The sequence below is a fragment of the Ranitomeya variabilis genome, chromosome 3, assembly GCF_051348905.1.
Source record: "Ranitomeya variabilis isolate aRanVar5 chromosome 3, aRanVar5.hap1, whole genome shotgun sequence".
Classification (NCBI taxonomy): Eukaryota; Metazoa; Chordata; class Amphibia; order Anura; family Dendrobatidae; genus Ranitomeya; species Ranitomeya variabilis.
Genome location: NC_135234.1, coordinates 775,406,235 through 775,429,964, shown reverse-complemented (window position 1 = coordinate 775,429,964; position 23,730 = coordinate 775,406,235). Strand labels below are relative to the sequence as shown.

The window sequence follows — 23,730 nt, the reverse complement described above, 5'->3', positions numbered from 1 at the left end:
AGCTCCGGCACGTAACGGAGGAGCCCAGACAACGATCTCACAGCTCCGGCACGTAACGGAGGTGTCCAGACAACGATCTCACAGCTCCGGCACGTAACGGAGGAGCTAAGTGACGGACCCCCATGTTAAAGAATAAGATGGCTGCAGATCAGTAACATTCCTTCTAGTGGGGGACGGGCGCTATGATGGAGGACGAGGAGCTCACCTTGTAGGAGAGGTCTCTGTGCTCCTCGGAGAGTTGGTCGTTCTTCCTCTCCAGCTGGATCCGGTCCGTCTTTAAGTCCTGACATTGCTTCAGGGTGTCCCGGAGGCGAATCATGAGGCTGACGGACAGAGACGTACAGTGAACACTATATACCTGGATCCCATGACATTAACCTATTAATGACCAGCGTTGCTCAGGCGTTAAGAACGTACTTTTTATTATTATTATTTGGTTCTGCATTTATGCAGCTCTGACATTTGTCAGGGACCTCGCTCTATGAGGCCTGGTCTTACGAGACACACATATTAATACAAAAAGGTGACAGTCGGCATGGTTGAGCTAATGGGTCAGGACCAGAGACCATCGCCTCACCTCTCATTCTTCTCCCGCAGCTCCTCCATCTCTTTGGGCTCCTGCTGATCCTCTTGCTTCTCGTTCAGGAGCATCAGACGCTCAATTCGCTGCTGCATAAGGTAAATTTGCGCTTCTGGAAATGACAAAGGAACACGGGTGTCGGTATCGCACAGCCGATCATGGTAAGGAGGCAGAAATAAGTGATACAATTTGGACACCGTGATCTCAACCTTCTCACATACAGGACAGACAACGGCGCCCTCCTGAGGCTCCTCCATGATTTACCTTTTTCTGCCATCCGCTTTTTAGTCTCTGAGAGCTCGAGCTCCAGTTCATCCCGCAAGTCTCGTCCCTCGATGAGCTGCTTCCGGAGCCTCCGAATCTGGAACTGCGGCATGTGCAGCACCTCGCTCATAGGAGAGGACGGAGAGTCCAGGGGAAAACTGCAGAGGACAGGAGAGACGTCATTACAGGACAGGAGAGAACAAGGACTGAGTGAAACGTCATTACAGGACAGGAGAGACCAAGGGCAGAGCGAAACGCCATCAGAGGACAGGAGAGACCAAGGGCCGAGCGAGACGTCATTCCTGGACAGGAGAGACCAAGGGCCCAGCGAGACGTCATTACAGGACAGGAGAGACCAAGGGCCGAGCGAGACGTCACCACAGGACATGAGAGACCAAGGACAGAGCGAGACATCATTACAGGACAGGAGAGACCAAGGGCAGAGTGAGACGTCATCACAGGACAGGAGAGACCAAGGGCCGAGCGAGACATCATTACAGGACAAGAGAGACCAAGGGCAGAGCGACACGCAATCGGAGAACAGGAGAGACCAAGGGCAGAGCGAGACGTCATTACAGGACAGGAGAGACCAAGGGACGAGCGAGACGTCATTACAAGACAGCCGAGCGAGACGTCATTACAGGACAGGAGAGACCAAGGGCCGAGCGAGACGTCATTACAGGACAGGAGAGACCAAGGGCAGAGCGAGACGTCATTACAGGAAAGGAGAGACCAAGGGCAGAGCGAGACATCATTACAGGACAGGAGAGACCAAGGGCCGAGCGAGACGTCACCACAGGACATGAGAGACCAAGGACAGAGCGAGACATCATTACAGGACAGGAGAGACCAAGGGCCGAGCGAGACGTCATCACAGGACAGGAGAGACCAAGGACCGAGCGAGACGTCATTACAGGACAGGAGAGACCAAGGGCAGGGCGAAACATCATTACAGGACAGGAGAGACCAAGGGCCGAGCGAGACGTCACCACAGGACATGAGAGACCAAGAGCAGAGCGAGACGTCATTACAGGACAGGAGAGACCAAGGGACGAGCGAGACGTCACCACAGGACATGAGAGACCAAGAGCAGAGCGAGACGTCATTACAGGACAGGAGAGACCAAGAGCAGAGCGAGACGTCATTACAGGACAGGAGAGACCAAGGGACGAGCGAGACGTCATTACAGGACAGCCGAGCGAGACGTCATTACAGGACAGGAGAGACCAAGGGCCGAGCGAGACGTCATTACAGGACAGGAGAGACCAAGGGCAGAGCGAGACGTCATTACAGGAAAGGAGAGACCAAGGGCAGAGCGAGACATCATTACAGGACAGGAGAGACCAAGGGCCGAGCGAGACGTCATCACAGGACAGGAGAGACCAAGGACCGAGCGAGACGTCATTACAGGACAGGAGAGACCAAGGGCAGGGCGAAACATCATTACAGGACAGGAGAGACCAAGGGCCGAGCGAGACGTCACCACAGGACATGAGAGACCAAGAGCAGAGCGAGACGTCATTACAGGACAGGAGAGACCAAGGGACGAGCGAGACGTCATTACAGGACAGGAGACACCAAGAGCAGAGCGAGACGTCATTACAGGACAGGAGACACCAAGAGCAGAGCGAGACATCATTATAGGACGGGAGAGACCAAGGACAGAGCGAGACGTCATCACAGGACAGGAGAGACCAAGGGCTGAGCGAGACATCATTATAGGACGGGAGAGACCAAGGGCAGGGCAAAACATCATTACAGGACAGGAGAGACGAAGGGCCGAGCGAGATGTCATTACAGGACAGGAGAGACCAAGGGCAGAGTGAGACGTCACCACAGGACAGGAGAGACCAAGGGCAGAGTGAGACGCCATCAGAGGACAGAAGAAACCAAGGGCAGAGCGAGACGTCATTACAGGACAGGAGAGACCAAGGGCAGAGCGAGACGTCATGATAGAGAACCGGTCATCAGATTCTTGCTGCCAGTATCGCAGGTTTCAGAGAATACTCAAGGGATCAAGTGGGTGGAGCAGCCAGGTGCCGGCCTTGGACTAGCTGGAGAACGCATCGTGCTCGGACAGCTTTTTAAAGCATGTTTTCTCTGAAATTCCCGCAAACATATCCGGCTGCCATCACTCAGCCACAGTGATTTGTGCTGCTTGTGGTTTGAGCAGTGCAAATCTGATGACAGGATACCTTTAACTTTACGGGCGAATATTAAACAGGGAATATTACCTTTTCATGGTGGACGATGAGGCAATGCGGTGCAGCTCCAGGAATCGCACCTGTGCCTTCCTAGCGGTCACATTGGGGGACATGGTCTCATCGGAGCTGGAGGCGCTGTCACCGGAGGAAAGGACCCGCTCTGCTCGGAGGAGAGAGGACAACACTCAGGTCACAGACCCGGAGGAACAGATAACAAGAGCAGCTACAGGGCAAAAAATAAAGAAATACTCCAAGACCTGAAGCATAGTTCTGCCACGTATCCCGGGAGTGCAGCAAGTGTGATAGATCAGGGTGTGCAGGACACAGTATGGGGGACAGACTGATATTTGGTAGGTCGGACTGTCATGGACGCAGGGAGACACCGAATACGTTTAACCTTTTACATTTCTTTAATGTTTTGTTGGCGAAAGCGGTGGAGTAACTTTTATATATTCTTGTTTGAAGCTTTTTTTCTTTTAACCTACACTTTATTTTTTAGCCCGCCTAGGGGACATGAACCGTCCCTTGTGCCACGTACTGCAGTGCTTTATATAATTACTGACGCCCCACGAGCCTCTGGTAGACCCCCGGTAGTAATGGCCACACACACCGGCTCCTTATGATCTCATCTCAGGCGGTTCAAAGGCATCTGGAAGATTACACAATGATGCCTTTAAATGCCGTGATCAGAGATGGAAAGTTGCATGTACACGGCTAATCAGTAGTACTGACTGCACTACACAGCCCCGGGCCTCTCATAGGACACACCGGGGTGTGCTGTCAGGAAGGGGTTAAGCAACATGCAAGGTGCAGATCACCTTTCCCCAGGTATCATCAGCGGGCACACAGCAGAAGGCAGACCGCTCCGTCAGGATGTTGGCTTCATCACGAGGGACCCCGGGGTTTACATGGGGCTGCGGATCACCCGACTCATATAATGGGGCTGCAGATCACCAGACTCATATAATGGGGCTGCAGATCACCAGACTCATATAATGGGGCTGCGGATCACCCGACTCATATAATGGGGCTGCGGATCACCCGACTCATATAATGGGGCTGCGGATCACCAGACTCATATAATGGGGCTGCAGATCACCAGACTCATATAATGGGGCTGCGGATCACCAGACTCATATAATGGGGCTGCGGATCACCAGACTCATATAATGGGGCTGCGGATCACCAGACTCATATAATGGGGCTGCGGATCACCAGACTCATATAATGGGGCTGCGGATCACCAGACTCATATAATGGGGCTGCGGATCACCAGACTCATATAATGGGGCTGCGGATCACCAGACTCATATAATGGGGCTGCGGATCACCAGACTCATATAATGGGGCTGCGGATCACCAGACTCATATAATGGGGCTGCGGATCACCAGACTCATATAATGGGGCTGCGGATCACCAGACTCATATAATGGGGCTGCAGATCACCAGACTCATATAATGGGGCTGCAGATCACCAGACTCATATAATGGGGCTGCAGATCACCAGACTCATATAATGGGGCTGCAGATCACCAGACTCATATAATGGGGCTGCAGATCACCAGACTCATATAATGGGGCTGCAGATCACCAGACTCATATAATGGGGCTGCAGATCACCAGACTCATATAATGGGGCTGCAGATCACCAGACTCATATAATGGGGCTGCAGATCACCAGACTCATATAATGGGGCTGCAGATCACCAGACTCATATAATGGGGCTGCAGATCACCAGACTCATATAATGGGGCTGCGGATCACCCGACTCATATAATGGGGCTGCGGATCACCCGACTCATATAATGGGGCTGCGGATCACCCGACTCATATAATGGGGCTGCGGATCACCCGACTCATATAATGGGGCTGCGGATCACCCGACTCATATAATGGGGCTGCGGATCACCCGACTCATATAATGGGGCTGCGGATCACCCGACTCATATAATGGGGCTGCGGATCACCCGACTCATATAATGGGGCTGCGGATCACCCGACTCATATAATGGGGCTGCGGATCACCCGACTCATATAATGGGGCTGCGGATCACCCGACTCATATACACTGTGTTCCAAATTATTATGCAAATTGGATTTAAGTGTCATAAAGATTTAATTGTTTTGTTTTTCAAATAAACTCGTGGATGGTATTGTGTCTCAGGGCTCAATGGATCACTGAAATCAATCTTAAACACATGTGATAATTGGTTTTCCAGGTGATTCTAATTAAAGGAAAACTACTTAAAAATGATGTTCCACATTATTAAGCAGGTCACAGTTTTCAAGTAACATGGGAAAGAAAAAGGATATCTCTGCTGCTGAAAAGCATCAAATAGTGCAATGCCTTGGTGAAGGGATGAAAACATTAGAAATTTTCCAAAAACATAAGCGTGATCATCGTACTGTTAAGAGATTTGTGGCTGTATCTGAGCACAAATGTGTTTGTGCTGATAAAGGCATAATGAGGAAGATTTCTGCCAGGCAAGTTCATCGGATTAAGAGAGCAGCTGCTAAAAAGCCATTACAAAGCAGCAAACAGATATTTGAAGCTGCTGGTGCCTCTGGAGTTCCTCGAACCTCAAGGTGTAGGCTCCTTCAAAGGCTTGCTGTGGTGCATAAACCTACTATTCGGCCACCCTTAAACAGTGTTCACAAGCAGAAATGGTGGCATTGAGCCCACACATACATGAAGACTAATTTCCAAACAGTCTTGTTTACTGATAAGTGTTGAGCAACCCTGGATGGTCCAGATGGATGGAGTAGTGGATGGTTGGTGGATGGCCACCATGTCCCAACAAGGCTGCAACGTCAGCGAGGAGGTGGAGGAGTCATGTTTTGGGCCGGAATCATGGGAAACAGCTGGTAAGGCCCTTTAAGGTTCCTGAAGGTGTGAAAATGACCTCTGCAAAGTATATAAAGTTTCTGACTGCCAACTTTCTTCTATGGTCTAAAAAGCAGAAACGTGCCTTCAGGAGCAAAATCATCTTCATGCTGACAATGCACCATCTCATGCGGCAAAGAAAACCTCTCAGTCATTGGCTGCTATGGGCATAAAAGGAGATAAACTCATGGTGTGGCCACCATCTTCCCCTGACCTCAACCCTATAGAGAACCTTTGGAGTATCATCAAGCAAAAGATCTATGAGGGTGGGAGGCCGTTCACATCAAAACAGCAGCTCTGGGAGGCTATTCTGACTTCATGCAAAGAAATACAAGCAGAAATTCAATGGATGCAGGACTTGTGAAGGTGACATCAAAGAAGGCTCCTATGTTAACATGTAACTTGGCCTGTTGGGATGTTTTGGCGTTAAATAGCTTTTTTGTTCAGTGAATGTGACCTCCTAATGCTGCAAATTCCACAAATGAGCATTTTCAGTTCTTTAAAACATATCAAATGTTTAGAAATTCTACTGTGCCTAATAATTTGGAGCAGTGCATTTTGAGTTTTTATTCATTTTGGAGATTATACTGTTATCATTGGGAGGTTTCTTCAATAAAATAAGATGTATAATCTAACAGGTGATTACTTTTATTAGACTGACTGTCATTTGCACCGACCATTTAAGAAAATCTGATAAAAATGTAATTTGCATAATAATTTGGAACATAGTGTAATGGGGCTGCGGATCACCCGACTCATATAATGGGGCTGCGGATCACCCGACTCATATAATGGGGCTGCGGATCACCCGACTCATATAATGGGGCTGCGGATCACCCGACTCATATAATGGGGCTGCGGATCACCCGACTCATATAATGGGGCTGCGGATCACCCGACTCATATAATGGGGCTGCGGATCACCCGACTCATATAATGGGGCTGCGGATCACCCGACTCATATAATGGGGCTGCGGATCACCCGACTCATATAATGGGGCTGCGGATCACCCGACTCATATAATGGGGCTGCGGATCACCCGACTCATATAATGGGGCTGCGGATCACCCGACTCATATAATGGGGCTGCGGATCACCCGACTCATATAATGGGGCTGCGGATCACCCGACTCATATAATGGGGCTGCGGATCACCCGACTCATACAATGGGGCTGCGGATCACCCGACTCATACAATGGGGCTGCAGATCACCCGACTCATACAATGGGGCTGCAGATCACCCGACTCATACAATGGGGCTGCAGATCACCCGACTCATACAATGGGGCTGCAGATCACCCGACTCATACAATGGGGCTGCAGATCACCCGACTCATACAATGGGGCTGCAGATCACCCGACTCATACAATGGGGCTGCAGATCACCCGACTCATACAATGGGGCTGCAGATCACCCGACTCATACAATGGGGCTGCAGATCACCAGACTCATATAATGGGGCTGCAGATCACCCGACTCATATAATGGGGCTGCAGATCACCCGACTCATACAATGGGGCTGCAGATCACCCGACTCATACAATGGGGCTGCAGATCACCCGACTCATGAGCCCTGTGCTCATCTACCCTGCTCCATACAATGGGACACGTGACCTGCCGCCCCCTCCTACCTTTTCTCTGCAGGAAGCTGATCAGTTTATCATCCAGCGACAGATCGTCTTCATTATCCAGCACAAACCTCAGGATGGAGGCGAGCGCGGTCTGTGGGAGAACACGGGGGCGTTAGCATCAGCTCACACTCACCCCTACTGTACAGGGACGGCGACTCACCTGTGTCTTGTGATCGAACGTCTCCCACTCCTGAGCGTCCTTACTCTTCATGTTGGAGACGTAGAAAAGAAGAACAATGACCTGCAGAGAGGACGGAGGCGACAGAGTCAGTGCTACTCACAATCAGGAGAAGAGCGCCACCTGGTGGTCCTGGATACTATGTGGATATCTGCACACTGTAGAGCACAGCGCCACCTGGTGGTCCTGGATACTATGTGGATATCTGCACAATGTAGAGCACAGCGCCACCTGGTGGTCCTGATACTATGTGGATATCTGCACACTGTAGAGCACAGCGCCACCTGGTGGTCCTGGATACTATGTGGATATCTGCACACTGTAGAGCACAGCGCCACCTGGTGGTCCTGATACTATGTGGATATCTGCACACTGTAGAGCACAGCGCCACCTGGTGGTCCTGATACTATGTGGATATCTGCACACTGTAGAGCACAGCGCCACCTGGTGGTCCTGGATACTATGTGGATATCTGCACACTGTAGAGCACAGCGCCACCTGGTGGTCCTGATACTATGTGGATATCTGCACACTGTAGAGCACAGCGCCACCTGGTGGTCCTGGATACTATGTGGATATCTGCACACTGTAGAGCACAGCGCCACCGGGTGGTCCTGATACTATGTGGATATCTGCACACTGTAGAGCACAGCGCCACCTGGTGGTCCTGGATACTATGTGGATATCTGCACACTGTAGAGCACAGCGCCACCTGGTGGTCCTGATACTATGTGGATATCTGCACACTGTAGAGCACAGCGCCACCTGGTGGTCCTGATACTATGTGGATATCTGCACACTACAGAGCACAGCGCCACCTGGTGGTCCTGATACTATGTGGATATCTGCACACTGTAGAGCACAGCGCCACCTGGTGGTCCTGGATACTATGTGGATATCTGCACACTACAGAGCACAGCGCCACCTGGTGGTCCTGATACTATGTGGATATCTGCACACTGTAGAGCACAGCGCCACCTGGTGGTCCTGATACTATGTGGATATCTGCACACTACAGAGCACAGCGCCACCTGGCGGTCCTGATACTATGTGGATATCTGCACACTGTAGAGCACAGCGCCACCTGGTGGTCCTGATACTATGTGGATATCTGCACACTGTAGAGCACAGCGCCACCTGGTGGTCCTGATACTATGTGGATATCTGCACACTACAGAGCACAGCGCCACCTGGTGGTCCTGATACTATGTGGATATCTGCACACTACAGAGCACAGCGCCACCTGGTGGTCCTGATACTATGTGGATATCTGCACACTGTAGAGCACAGCGCCACCTGGTGGTCCTGATACTATGTGGATATCTGCACACTGTAGAGCACAGCGCCACCTGGTGGTCCTGATACTATGTGGATATCTGCACACTACAGAGCACAGCGCCACCTGGTGGTCCTGGATACTATGTGGATATCTGCACACTGTAGAGCACAGCGCCACCTGGTGGTCCTGATACTATGTGGATATCTGCACACTACAGAGCACAGCGCCACCTGGTGGTCCTGATACTATGTGGATATCTGCACACTGTAGAGCACAGTGCCACCTGGTGGTCCTGATACTATGTGGATATCTGCACACTACAGAGCACAGCGCCACCTGGTGGTCCTGATACTATGTGGATATCTGCACACTGTAGAGCACAGCGCCACCTGGTGGTCCTGATACTATGTGGATATCTGCACACTACAGAGCATAGCGCCACCGGGTGGTCCTGATACTATGTGGATATCTGCACACTACAGAGCACAGCGCCACCTGGTGGTCCTGGATACTATGTGGATATCTGCACACTACAGAGCACAGCGCCACCTGGTGGTCCTGATACTATGTGGATATCTGCACACTGTAGAGCACAGCGCCACCTGGTGGGCCTGGATACTATGTGGATATCTGCACACTGTAGAGCACAGCGCCACCTGGTGGTCCTGATACTATGTGGATATCTGCACACTGTAGAGCACAGCGCCACCTGGTGGTCCTGGATACTATGTGGATATCTGCACACTACAGAGCACAGCGCCACCTGGTGGTCCTGGATACTATGTGGATATCTGCACACTACAGAGCACAGCGCCACCTGGTGGTCCTGGATACTATGTGGATATCTGCACACTACAGAGCACAGCGCCACCTGGTGGTCCTGGATACTACATGAATATCTGCACACTACAGAGCACAGCGCCACCTGGTGGTCCTGATACTATGTGGATATCTGCACACTACAGAGCACAGCACCACCTGGTGGTCCTGATACTATGTGGATATCTGCACACTACAGAGCACAGCACCACCTGGTGGTCCTGATACTATGTGGATATCTGCACACTGTAGAGCACAGCGCCACCTGGTGGTCCTGATACTATGTGGATATCTGCACTCTACAGAGCACAGCGCCACCTGGTGGTCCTGATACTATGTGGCTATCTGCACACTACAGAGCACAGCGCCACCTGGTGGTCCTGATACTATGTGGCTATCTGCACACTACAGAGCACAGCGCCACCTGGTGGTCCTGGATACTATGTGGATATCTGCACACTGTAGAGCACAGCGCCACCTGGTGGTCCTGGATACTATGTGGATATCTGCACACTGTAGAGCACAGCGCCACCTGGTGGTCCTGATACTATGTGGATATCTGCACACTGTAGAGCACAGCGCCACCTGGTGGTCCTGATACTATGTGGATATCTGCACACTACAGAGCACAGCGCCACCTGGTGGTCCTGGATACTATGTGGATATCTGCACACTACAGAGCACAGCGCCACCTGGTGGTCCTGATACTATGTGGATATCTGCACACTACAGAGCACAGCGCCACCTGGTGGTCCTGATACTATGTGGATATCTGCACACTGTAGAGCACAGCGCCACCTGGTGGTCCTGGATACTATGTGGATATCTGCACACTACAGAGCACAGCGCCACCTGGTGGTCCTGATACTATGTGGATATCTGCACACTACAGAGCACAGCACCACCTGGTGGTCCTGATACTATGTGGATATCTGCACACTGTAGAGCACAGCGCCACCTGGTGGTCCTGATACTATGTGGATATCTGCACACTACAGAGCACAGCGCCACCTGGTGGTCCTGGATACTATGTGGATATCTGCACACTACAGAGCACAGCACCACCTGGTGGTCCTGATACTATGTGGATATCTGCACACTACAGAGCACAGCGCCACCTGGTGGTCCTGATACTATGTGGATATCTGCACACTACAGAGCACAGCGCCACCTGGTGGTCCTGATACTATGTGGATATCTGCACACTACAGAGCACAGCGCCACCTGGTGGTCCTGGATACTATGTGGATATCTGCACACTGTAGAGCACAGCGCCACCTGGTGGTCCTGATACTATGTGGATATCTGCACACTGTAGAGCACAGCGCCACCTGGTGGTCCTGATACTATGTGGATATCTGCACACTGTAGAGCACAGCGCCACCTGGTGGTCCTGATACTATGTGGATATCTGCACACTGTAGAGCACAGCGCCACCTGGTGGTCCTGATACTATGTGGATATCTGCACACTACAGAGCACAGCGCCACCTGGTGGTCCTGATACTATGTGGATATCTGCACACTGTAGAGCACAGCGCCACCTGGTGGTCCTGGATACTATGTGGATATCTGCACACTGTAGAGCACAGCGCCACCTGGTGGTCCTGATACTATGTGGATATCTGCACACTACAGAGCACAGCGCCACCTGGTGGTCCTGATACTATGTGGATATCTGCACACTACAGAGCACAGCGCCACCTGGTGGTCCTGATACTATGTGGATATCTGCACACTACAGAGCACAGCGCCACCTGGTGGTCCTGATACTATGTGGATATCTGCACACTACAGAGCACAGCACCACCTGGTGGTCCTGATACTATGTGGATATCTGCACACTACAGAGCACAGCGCCACCTGGTGGTCCTGATACTATGTGGATATCTGCACACTACAGAGCACAGCGCCACCTGGTGGTCCTGATACTATGTGGATATCTGCACACTACAGAGCACAGCGCCAACTGGTGGTCCTGATACTATGTGGATATCTGCACACTACAGAGCACAGCGCCACCTGGTGGTCCTGGATACTATGTGGATATCTGCACACTGTAGAGCACAGCGCCACCTGGTGGTCCTGATACTATGTGGATATCTGCACACTGTAGAGCACAGCGCCACCTGGTGGTCCTGATACTATGTGGATATCTGCACACTACAGAGCACAGCGCCACCTGGTGGTCCTGATACTATGTGGATATCTGCACACTACAGAGCACAGCGCCACCTGGTGGTCCTGGATACTATGTGGATATCTGCACACTACAGAGCACAGCGCCACCTGGTGGTCCTGATACTATGTGGATATCTGCACACTGTAGAGCACAGCGCCACCTGGTGGTCCTGGATACTATGTGGATATCTGCACACTACAGAGCACAGCGCCACCTGGTGGTCCTGATACTATGTGGATATCTGCACACTACAGAGCACAGCGCCACCTGGTGGTCCTGATACTATGTGGATATCTGCACCCTGTAGAGCACAGCGCCACCTGGTGGTCCTGATACTATGTGGCTATCTGCACACTACAGAGCACAGCGCCACCTGGTGGTCCTGATACTATGTGGATATCTGCACACTACAGAGCACAGCGCCACCTGGTGGTCCTGGATACTACATGAATATCTGCACACTACAGAGCACAGCGCCACCTGGTGGTCCTGATACTATGTGGATATCTGCACACTACAGAGCACAGCACCACCTGGTGGTCCTGATACTATGTGGATATCTGCACACTACAGAGCACAGCGGCACCTGGTGGTCCTGATACTGTGTGGATATCTGCACACTACAGAGCACAGCGCCACCTGGTGGTCCTGGATACTATGTGGATATCTGCACACTACAGAGCACAGCACCACCTGGTGGTCCTGATACTATGTGGATATCTGCACACTACAGAGCACAGCGCCACCTGGTGGTCCTGATACTATGTGGATATCTGCACACTACAGAGCACAGCACCACCTGGTGGTCCTGATACTATGTGGATATCTGCACACTACAGAGCACAGCGCCACCTGGTGGTCCTGATACTATGTGGATATCTGCACACTACAGAGCACAGCGCCACCTGGTGGTCCTGGATACTATGTGGATATCTGCACACTACAGAGCACAGCGCCACCTGGTGGTCCTGATACTATGTGGATATCTGCACACTGTAGAGCACAGCGCCACCTGGTGGTCCTGATACTATGTGGATATCTGCACACTGTAGAGCACAGCGCCACCTGGTGGTCCTGATACTATGTGGATATCTGCACACTACAGAGCACAGCGCCACCTGGTGGTCCTGATACTATGTGGATATCTGCACACTACAGAGCACAGCGCCACCTGGTGGTCCTGATACTATGTGGATATCTGCACACTGTAGAGCACAGCGCCACCTGGCGGTCCTGATACTATGTGGATATCTGCACACTGTAGAGCACAGCGCCACCTGGTGGTCCTGATACTATGTGGATATGTGCACACTGTAGAGCACAGCGCCACCTGGTGGTCCTGGATACTATGTGGATATCTGCACACTACAGAGCACAGCGCCACCTGGTGGTCCTGATACTATGTGGATATCTGCACACTGTAGAGCACAGCGCCACCTGGTGGTCCTGGATACTATGTGGATATCTGCACACTACAGAGCACAGCGCCACCTGGTGGTCCTGATACTATGTGGATATCTGCACACTGTAGAGCACAGCGCCACCTGGTGGTCCTGATACTATGTGGATATCTGCACACTACAGAGCACAGCGCCACCTGGTGGTCCTGGATACTATGTGGATATCTGCACACTACAGAGCACAGCGCCACCTGGTGGTCCTGGATACTATGTGGATATCTGCACACTGTAGAGCACAGCGCCACCTGGTGGTCCTGATACTATGTGGATATCTGCACACTGTAGAGCACAGCGCCACCTGGTGGTCCTGGATACTATGTGGATATCTGCACACTGTAGAGCACAGCGCCACCTGGTGGTCCTGGATACTATGTGGATATCTGCACACTACAGAGCACAGCGCCACCTGGTGGTCCTGATACTATGTGGATATCTGCACACTGTAGAGCACAGCGCCACCTGGTGGTCCTGGATACTATGTGGATATCTGCACACTGTAGAGCACAGCGCCACCTGGTGGTCCTGATACTATGTGGATATCTGCACACTGTAGAGCACAGCGCCACCTGGTGGTCCTGATACTATGTGGCTATCTGCACACTACAGAGCACAGCGCCACCTGGTGGTCCTGATACTATGTGGATATCTGCACACTACAGAGCACAGCGCCACCTGGTGGTCCTGATACTATGTGGATATCTGCACACTGTAGAGCACAGCGCCACCTGGTGGTCCTGGATACTATGTGGATATCTGCACACTACAGAGCACAGCGCCACCTGGTGGTCCTGATACTATGTGGATATCTGCACACTGTAGAGCACAGCGCCACCTGGTGGTCCTGGATACTATGTGGATATCTGCACACTGTAGAGCACAGCGCCACCTGGTGGTCCTGGATACTATGTGGATATCTGCACACTACAGAGCACAGCGCCACCTGGTGGTCCTGATACTATGTGGATATCTGCACACTACAGAGCACAGCGCCACCTGGTGGTCCTGATACTATGTGGATATCTGCACACTACAGAGCACAGCGCCACCTGGTGGTCCTGGATACTATGTGGATATCTGCACACTACAGAGCACGGCGCCACCTGGTGGTCCTGATACTATGTGGATATCTGCACACTACAGAGCACAGCACCACCTGGTGGTCCTGATACTATGTGGATATCTGCACACTACAGAGCACAGCGCCACCTGGTGGTCCTGATACTATGTGGATATCTGCACACTACAGAGCACAGCGCCACCTGGTGGTCCTGATACTATGTGGCTATCTGCACACTACAGAGCACAGCACCACCTGGTGGTCCTGATACTATGTGGATATCTGCACACTACAGAGCACAGCGCCACCTGGTGGTCCTGATACTATGTGGCTATCTGCACACTACAGAGCACAGCACCACCTGGTGGTCCTGATACTATGTGGATATCTGCACACTACAGAGCACAGCACCACCTGGTGGTCCTGATACTATGTGGATATCTGCACACTACAGAGCACAGCGCCACCTGGTGGTCCTGATACTATGTGGATATCTGCACACTACAGAGCACAGCGCCACCTGGTGGTCCTGATACTATGTGGATATCTGCACACTGTAGAGCACAGCGCCACCTGGTGGTCCTGATACTATTTGGATATCTGCACACTGTAGAGCACAGCGCCACCTGGTGGTCCTGGATACTATGTGGATATCTGCACACTACAGAGCACAGCGCCACCTGGTGGTCCTGATACTATGTGGATATCTGCACACTGTAGAGCACAGCGCCACCTGGTGGTCCTGGATACTATGTGGATATCTGCACACTACAGAGCACAGCGCCACCTGGTGGTCCTGGATACTATGTGGATATCTGCACACTACAGAGCACAGCACCACCTGGTGGTCCTGATACTATGTGGATATCTGCACACTACAGAGCACAGCGCCACCTGGTGGTCCTGATACTATGTGGATATCTGCACACTACAGAGCACAGCGCCACCTGGTGGTCCTGGATACTATGTGGATATCTGCACACTGTAGAGCACAGCGCCACCGGGTGGTCCTGATACTATGTGGATATCTGCACACTACAGAGCACAGCGCCACCTGGTGGTCCTGATACTATGTGGATATCTGCACACTACAGAGCACAGCGCCACCTGGTGGTCCTGATACTATGTGGATATCTGCACACTACAGAGCACAGCGCCACCTGGTGGTCCTGGATACTATGTGGATATCTGCACACTGTAGAGCACAGCGCCACCTGGTGGTCCTGATACTATGTGGATATCTGCACACTACAGAGCATAGCGCCACCGGGTGGTCCTGGATACTATGTGGATATCTGCACACTGTAGAGCACAGCGCCACCTGGTGGTCCTGATACTATGTGGATATCTGCACACTACAGAGCACGGCGCCACCTGGTGGTCCTGATACTATGTGGATATCTGCACACTACAGAGCACAGCGCCACCTGGTGGTCCTGGATACTATGTGGATATCTGCACACTACAGAGCACGGCGCCTCCTGGTGGTCCTGATACTATGTGGATATCTGCACACTACAGAGCACAGCGCCACCTGGTGGTCCTGATACTATGTGGATATCTGCACACTGTAGAGCACAGCGCCACCTGGTGGTCCTGGATACTATGTGGATATTTGCACACTACAGAGCACAGCGCCACCTGGTGGTCCTGATACTATGTGGATATCTGCACACTACAGAGCACAGTGCCACCTGGTGGTCCTGATACTATGTGGATATCTGCACACTACAGAGCACAGCGCCACCTGGTGGTCCTGATACTATGTGGATATCTGCACACTACAGAGCACAACGCCACCTGGTGGTCCTGATACTATGTGGATATCTGCACACTACAGAGCACAGCGCCACCTGGTGGTCCTGATACTATGTGGATGTCTCCAGGTCGCAGCACAGAACCGTCACATGATGCTCCCGTGAATCCAGCGTTTATGTTGCTGCATGTGACCTGACATCAGCCACAAGCGGCGGCAATTTCCAGGCTCCCGGTCCTGACCCCCTCCATTATTTAGAGGCTTTACAGAACATTCCAGATTTGACATTAACCCTGCAGCAGCCGGATCTCAGCGCTCACCTTACATATCTCCAGATCACTGCTCTCTGCTTGTAAGATCTTCTGCCACTGCACCAAATCCTCAGCTCTAGAGCCGCATCTGCAGTGTCCTGTGCGAGGAGCAAGAGGGAAACACGCTCAGCCTCCTAATATCAGCCACAAAGCACGATGTCAGCAGATCTATAGTGTATGCACCTGCAGCTCGGGTTATACTCCAGAGCCGCAATCACAATGCTGCAGACAATTGATATGAAATAACCCAGGATTTCCAACTCACTCTGCGGCTGCAAAACCTTCTCAGGCGACTTATCCACTGAGAATTGTAGTCTTTACTCCGGGTAACACAACAGGACACAGTGACTGCACCAGCAGAATAGTGAGTGCAGCTCTGGAGTATAATACAGGATGTAACTCAGGATCAGTAATGTAATGTATGTACACAGTGACTGCACCAGCAGAATAGTGAGTGCAGCTCTGGAGTATAATACAGGATGTAACTCAGGATCAGTAATGTAATGTATGTACACAGTGACTGCACCAGCAGAATAGTGAGTGCAGCTCTGGGGTATAATACAGGATGTAACTCAGGATCAGTAATGTAATGTATGTACACAGTGACTGCACCAGCAGAATAGTGAGTGCAGCTCTGGGGTATAATACAGGATGTAACTCAGGATCAGTAATGTAATGTATGTACACAGTGACTGCACCAGCAGAATAGTGAGTGCAGCTCTGGGGTATAATACAGGATGTAACTCAGGATCAGTAATGTAATGTATGTACACAGTGACTGCACCAGCAGAATAGTGAGTGCAGCTCTGGAGTATAATACAGGATGTAACTCAGGATCAGTAATGTAATGTATGTACACAGTGACTGCACCAGCAGAATAGTGAGTGCAGCTCTGGAGTATAATACAGGATGTAACTCAGGATCAGTAATGTAATGTATGTACACAGTGACTGCACCAGCAGAATAGTGAGTGCAGCTCTGGGGTATAATACAGGATGTAACTCAGGATCAGTAATGTAATGTATGTACACAGTGACTGCAGATTACCCCGCTATATACACAATTTGTACACATTACCCCCTTCTATATCACTGTCACTAATCATCCATTGATCTTACTCTGTAAGAACTTCAGTCTTTCCTCCGGCGGCTGCTTCAGGATCCGGGCCGCCTCCTCCACGTTCCCGTTCCTGTAACACATGTACACGGTTGATCGGCACAGACCACATACACCGGGTCTCCAGCTCTGCTTCATCTCATGTGTGACCATCATTTATAGAGGCCCCGGTGATTGCGCTGTGTCTAGGGTATCATGATTGAATTACTTTCTATTGGGGGGAACCAGTCTGTTGGAACATCTATGGGACAGGAGCCAAGACGTTACCACAGCGTTGGGCAGCCGCGGCTGAGAACATGCAGAGGACTACAACTCCCAGCGCACATGATGGGTAATAGGAGAAAAATCTACACAAAACCCACAACATAAGGCTCCAATAGGACAGCGCCCCCTAGAGGGGGAATGGGGGACGACTTACAGTTTAGTAATGATTTTGATGAAGATGCTGAGATCCTGCATCTGGGAGAGACGCTCGATGGGCTCATCCACCTTCAAGCTGTTCACCTGGAGGAAATATGGACAGTTTAGGAGGTGGACACGACCCCGTTATATCAGGACCCCAAATATCCATGACAGGATGACGTGAGGCACCGGCGCCCATCACAGGGGGCGTCCAACAGTGACTGTAGGGGAAGGTGGGGAGGCTGCCGCCGGCCTTCATTCTCCAGGTAGAAGTCCTCACTGGAGACAACTCGTTCTCGCTGGTCGTCCCGAGCCATCCGTCTGGTGACAACTCACTATCAATGGGGTCTGAACACTGTGACTTGCGTTGATCTAAAGATCGGGGGTCTTTTATCGCTAATACTATGAGGCAGCAGAACGCACGGTCGACCAACTCACTCCCCATGGGGAAAGACGCACGGCCGACCGCGGCTCCACACACTCCCCAAGAGGCAGAACGCACGGCCGACCGCAGCTCCACTCCCTCCCCACGGGGCAGAACGCACGGCCGACCGCAGCTCCACTCCCTCCCCACGGGGCAGAACGCACGGCCGACCGCGGCTCCACTCCTTCCCCACGAGGCAGAACGCACGGCCGACCGCGGCTCCACTCCTTCCCCACGGGGCAGAACGCACGGCCGACCGCAGCTCCACTCCCTCCCCACGGGGCAGAACGCACGGCCGACCGCAGCTCCACTCCCTCCCCACGAGGCAGAACGCACGGCCGACCGCAGCTCCACTCCCTCCCCACGGGGCAGAACGCACGGCCGACCGCGGCTCCACTCCTTCCCCACGAGGCAGAACGCACGGCCGACCGCGCCTCCACTCCTTCCCCACGGGGCAGAACGCACGGCCGACCGCGGCTCCACTCCTTCCCCACGGGGCAGAACGCACGGCCGACCGCGGCTCCACTCCTTCCCCACGGGGCAGAACGCACGGCCGACCGCGGCTCCACTCCTTCCCCACGAGGCGGAACGCACGGCCGACCGCGCCTCCACTCCCTCCCCAGGATGCGGAACGCACGGCCGACCGCGGCTACACTCCCTCCCCACGAGGCAGAACGCATGGCCGACCGCGCCTCCACTACCTCCCCACGAGGCAGAACGCACGGCCGACCGCGGCTCCACTCCCTCCCCACAGGGCAGAACGCACGGCCGACCGCGCCTCCACTCCCTCCCTACGAGGCAGAACGCACGGCCGACCGCGGCTCCACTCCCTCTCCAGGGGCAGAACGCACGGCCGACCGCGGCTCCACTCCCTCACCACAACGCACGGCCGACCGCGGCTCCACTCCCTCCCCACAGGGCAGAACGCATGGCCGACCGCGGCTCCACTCCCTCCCCACGAGGCAGAACGCACGGCCGACCGCGGCTCCACTCCCTCCCCACAGGGCAGAACGCACGGCCGACCGCGGCTCCACTCCCTCCCCACGAGGCAGAACGCACGGCCGACAGCGCCTCCACTACCTCCCCACAGGGCAGAACGCACGGCCGACCGCGCCTCCACTCCCTCCCTACGAGGCAGAACGCACGGCCGACCGCGGCTCCACTCCTTCCCCACGAGGCAGAACGCACGGCCGACTGCGGCTCCACTCCCTCCCCACGAGGCAGAACGCACGGTCGACTGCGGCTCCACTCCTTCCCCACGGGGCAGAACGCACGGCCGACCGCGGCTCCACTACCTCCCCACAGGGAACGAACGGAGAGTAGTCGGGCGTCAGATCGGCCACTTCACTGTGTAACGTGGTAAGAACTCCCTGTTCCGACAGCTGATCAATCGGACCCTCGCTGCTCTCCACCGCTGGGAACAGACACTGTGGTTTGTGAAGTCACCTTTGCAGCTTCCCAATATCTCCAGAGCCGGACGACAAGCGATAGCAAGTCATCGCACAACACCGGAGAATACGGAGACGACTCCAGCCAAACACAAGGTGCTCAAGCGGGATTGTAGGATGCATGGACCGGCAGACAGCTGCCAAGCCCCAGCAGACGGATCACAGCTGACTATGTACCGGGTCAGGTGGAGCAGCATGCGGTGTAACCTCTATACCGCCAGACAATCCTGATCACAGGTGGAGCAGCATGCGGTGTAACATCTATACCGGCAGGTCAGACAATCCTGATCACAGCTGACGCAGGTACCGGGTCAGGTGGAGCAGCATGCGGTGTAACATCTATACCGACAGGTCAGACAATCCTGATTCACAGCTGACGCAGGTACAGGGTCAGGTGGAGCAGCATGCGGTGTAACCTCTATACCGCCAGACAATCCTGATCACAGCTGACGCAGGTACAGGGTCAGGTGGAGCAGCATGCGGTGTAACATCTATACCGCCAGACAATCCTGATCACATCTGACGCAGGTACAGGGCTCAGGTGGAGCAGCATGCGGTGTAACATCTATACCGGCAGGTCAGACAATCCTGATCACAGCTGACGCAGGTACCGGGTCAGGTGGAGCAGCATGCGGTGTAACCTCTATACCGCCAGACAATCCTGATCACAGCTGACGCAGGTACCGGGTCAGGTGGAGCAGCATGCGGTGTAACATCTATGCCGCCAGACAATCCTGATCACATCTGACGCAGGTACAGGGCTCAGGTGGAGCAGCATGTGGTGTAACATCTATACCGGCAGGTCAGACAATCCTGATCACAGCTGACGCAAGTACAGGGCACAGGTGGAGCAGCATGCGGTGTAACATCTATACCGGCAGGTCGGACAATCCTGATCACAGCTGACGCAGGTACCGGGTCAGGTGGAGCAGCATGCGGTGTAACATCTATACCGACAGGTCAGATAACCCTGATCACAGCTGACGCAGGTACAGGGTCAGGTGGAGCAGCATGCGGTGTAACCTCTATACCGGCAGGTCGGACAATCCTGATCACAGCTGACGCAGGTACCGGGTCAGGTGGAGCAGCATGCGGTGTAACATCTATACCGACAGGTCAGATAACCCTGATCACAGCTGACGCAGGTACAGGGTCAGGTGGAGCAGCATGCGGTGTAACCTCTATACCGCCAGACAATCCTGGTCACAGCTGACGCAGGTACAGGGTCAGGTGGAGCAGCATGCGGTGTAACCTCTATACCGCCAGACAATCCTGATTACAGCTGACGCAGGTACCGGGTCAGGTGGAGCAGCATGCGGTGTAACATCTATGCCGCCAGACAATCCTGATCACATCTGACGCAGGTACAGGGCTCAGGTGGAGCAGCATGCGGTGTAACATCTATACCGGCAGGTCGGACAATCCTGATCACAGGTGACGCAGGTACAGGGCTCATGTGGAGCAGCATGCGGTGTAACATCTATACCGGCAGGTCGGACAATCCTGATCACATCTGACGCAGGTACAGGGCTCAGGTGGAGCAGCATGCGGTGTAACATCTATACCGGCAGGTCAGACAATCCTGATCACATCTGACGCAGGTACAGGGCTCAGGTGGAGCAGCATGCGGTGTAACGTCTATACCGGCAGGTCGGACAATCCTGATCACAGGTGACGCAGGTACAGGGCTCAGGTGGAGCAGCATGCGGTGTAACATCTATACCGGCAGGTCAGACAATCCTGATCACAGGTGACGCAGGTACAGGGCTCAGGTGAAGCAGCATGCGGTGTAACGTCTATACCAGCAGGTCGGACAATCCTGATCATGGTGCAGTCACTGCAGGTGTGTTGTGACCATCAGGACTTACCCATGTGAGCAGAGACTCCATCAAGGTCCCGTGCAGCGACATCTTCACAAGCTCTGGGAGTTCTGGAATCTGTGATCTCCTGCGGGGAGAGAAGCGGCCGTCAGATTACGTAGATCTTACCAGTCAGATCACTGCACCAACAGTCTGGGACGGCTCCTGAAATCCTCAGTGCTGCTGGGAGGCTGGCCTGCACATGTGGCGTTCAGCTGCTGATCCCATTGCTGGTTCTGGCAGCCCACGATGGAGCGCGCTCTCCATTTATACAAAGTCCACCCAGTAATGTGATAAGAGCAGTAACCCCTTCACTGCTGCACCTACAGGATCAGGCAATAGCCACCATTCCCAAGAGCTCTGCTTGCTACCAGTGACTGGAGACCTTGTAATCTATGCACCGTGAAAGCTTGTGGAGGCCGTGCAGAGTGCTCCCGCTCATGGACACTAATCAGATACGTAAAAAAAGGAAATGAAAAGCAAAGTTTCTCAGAACGTTGCAGAACTTTCCACTGCAGTGATGCAGCTTGGCGTACACAGCGCCCCCTGCTGCCTCGGAGGCCGCACTCACCATCACATCGTTACACAATTCAGTTGGGTCAAAGTTGCACAATTTTCATTATTCAGGATTTTCTGATTAAACAACAACAAAAAAAACTGCAGGAAACACTGAATCTGATTGGTCATTAGTGGCGGATCAGCGAAAAGACGGCTGCGGTCACAAGGCAGGTTTCACAAGAATTCTAGGTTTTACTCTAGGTTTGTGAAATATCAAGAGAAACCGAGCAGGATGACCACGGAGCGGGCGGATGGATGGGCGGACCTGGTCACACACAGACTGCGGGGGACGATCGTCACCAGAGATCACCGGGAACGTCACGGACGGACAGTAAGGAAAGGTCATCTCCCTGCCCCCCGGGATCTCCGCCACTAATGATTGGCCGAGAGACGGCCCCCCCGGTATCTCCACCTGTACCCCCCATTATTCACCCCCCATGATTGTCAGCACCCTGTCCCCTCCCCCAGTAATGATTGTCAGCACCCTGTCCCCTCCCCCAGTAATGATTGTCAGCACCCTGTCCCCTCCCCCAGTAATGATTGTCAGCACCCTGTCCCCTCCCCCAGTAATGATTGTCAGCACCCTGTCCCCTCCCCCAGTAATGATTGTCAGCACCCTGTCCCCTCCCCCAGTAATGATTGTCAGCACCCTGTCCCCTCCCCCAGTAATGATTGTCAGCACCCTGTCCCCTCCCCCAGTAATGATTGTCAGCACCCTGTCCCCTCCCCCAGTAATGATTGTCAGCACCCTGTCCCCTCCCCCAGTAATGATTGTCAGCACCCTGTCCCCTCCCCCAGTAATGATTGTCAGCACCCTGTCCCCTCCCCCAGTAATGATTGTCAGCACCCTGTCCCCCCCCCCAGTAATGATTGTCAGCACCCTGTCCCCTCCCCAGTAATGATTGTCAGCACCCTGTCCCCCCCCAGTAATGATTGTCAGCACCCTGTCCCCCCCAGTAATGATTGTCAGCACCCTGTCCCCCCCAGTAATGATTGTCAGCACCCTGTCCCCCCCAGTAATGATTGTCAGCACCCTGTCCCCCCCAGTAATGATTGTCAGCACCCTGTCCCCCCCCCAGTAATGATTGTCAGCACCCTGTCCCCCCCCCCAGTAATGATTGTCAGCACCCTGCCCCTCCCCCCAGTAATGATTGTCAGCACCCTGCCCCTCCCCCCAGTAATGATTGTCAGCACCCAGCCCCCCCAGTAATGATTGTCAGCACCCAGCCCCCCCAGTAATGATTGTCAGCACCCAGCCCCCCCAGTAATGATTGTCAGCACCCTGCCCCTCCCCCCAGTAATGATTGTCAGCAC

General features: G+C 53.3%; 2 protein-coding genes across 5 annotated transcripts in view; one reads left to right on the top strand and one right to left on the bottom strand.

Annotated features, from left to right (window-relative positions):
• NUMA1 (nuclear mitotic apparatus protein 1) overlaps positions 1-23,730 on the bottom strand; it is a 74,889-nt gene that overhangs the window by 17,202 nt on the left and 33,957 nt on the right. For all 4 annotated transcript variants that reach the window (XM_077298875.1, XM_077298877.1, XM_077298879.1 and 1 more), the window contains exons 2-11: positions 21,868-21,946; positions 18,144-18,229; positions 17,728-17,798; positions 16,619-16,707; positions 7,729-7,809; positions 7,569-7,659; positions 3,079-3,208; positions 845-1,002; positions 578-692; positions 206-323 (exon numbers count right to left, since the gene is read on the bottom strand). In XM_077298875.1, coding sequence (XP_077154990.1) covers positions 206-323; positions 578-692; positions 845-1,002; positions 3,079-3,208; positions 7,569-7,659; positions 7,729-7,809; positions 16,619-16,707; positions 17,728-17,798; positions 18,144-18,229; positions 21,868-21,909 — 981 coding nt within the window. In that variant the 5' untranslated portion in view covers positions 21,910-21,946. The remainder of the gene's footprint in view (positions 1-205; positions 324-577; positions 693-844; positions 1,003-3,078; positions 3,209-7,568; positions 7,660-7,728; positions 7,810-16,618; positions 16,708-17,727; positions 17,799-18,143; positions 18,230-21,867; positions 21,947-23,730) is intronic.
• Positions 22,539-23,730, top strand: part of LRRC51 (leucine rich repeat containing 51) — a 96,007-nt gene continuing 94,815 nt past the window's right edge. Inside the window, exon 1 of the mRNA XM_077298880.1 lies at positions 22,539-22,747. Within this exon, the coding sequence (XP_077154995.1) occupies positions 22,672-22,747 (76 nt within the window). The 5' untranslated portion in view covers positions 22,539-22,671. The remainder of the gene's footprint in view (positions 22,748-23,730) is intronic.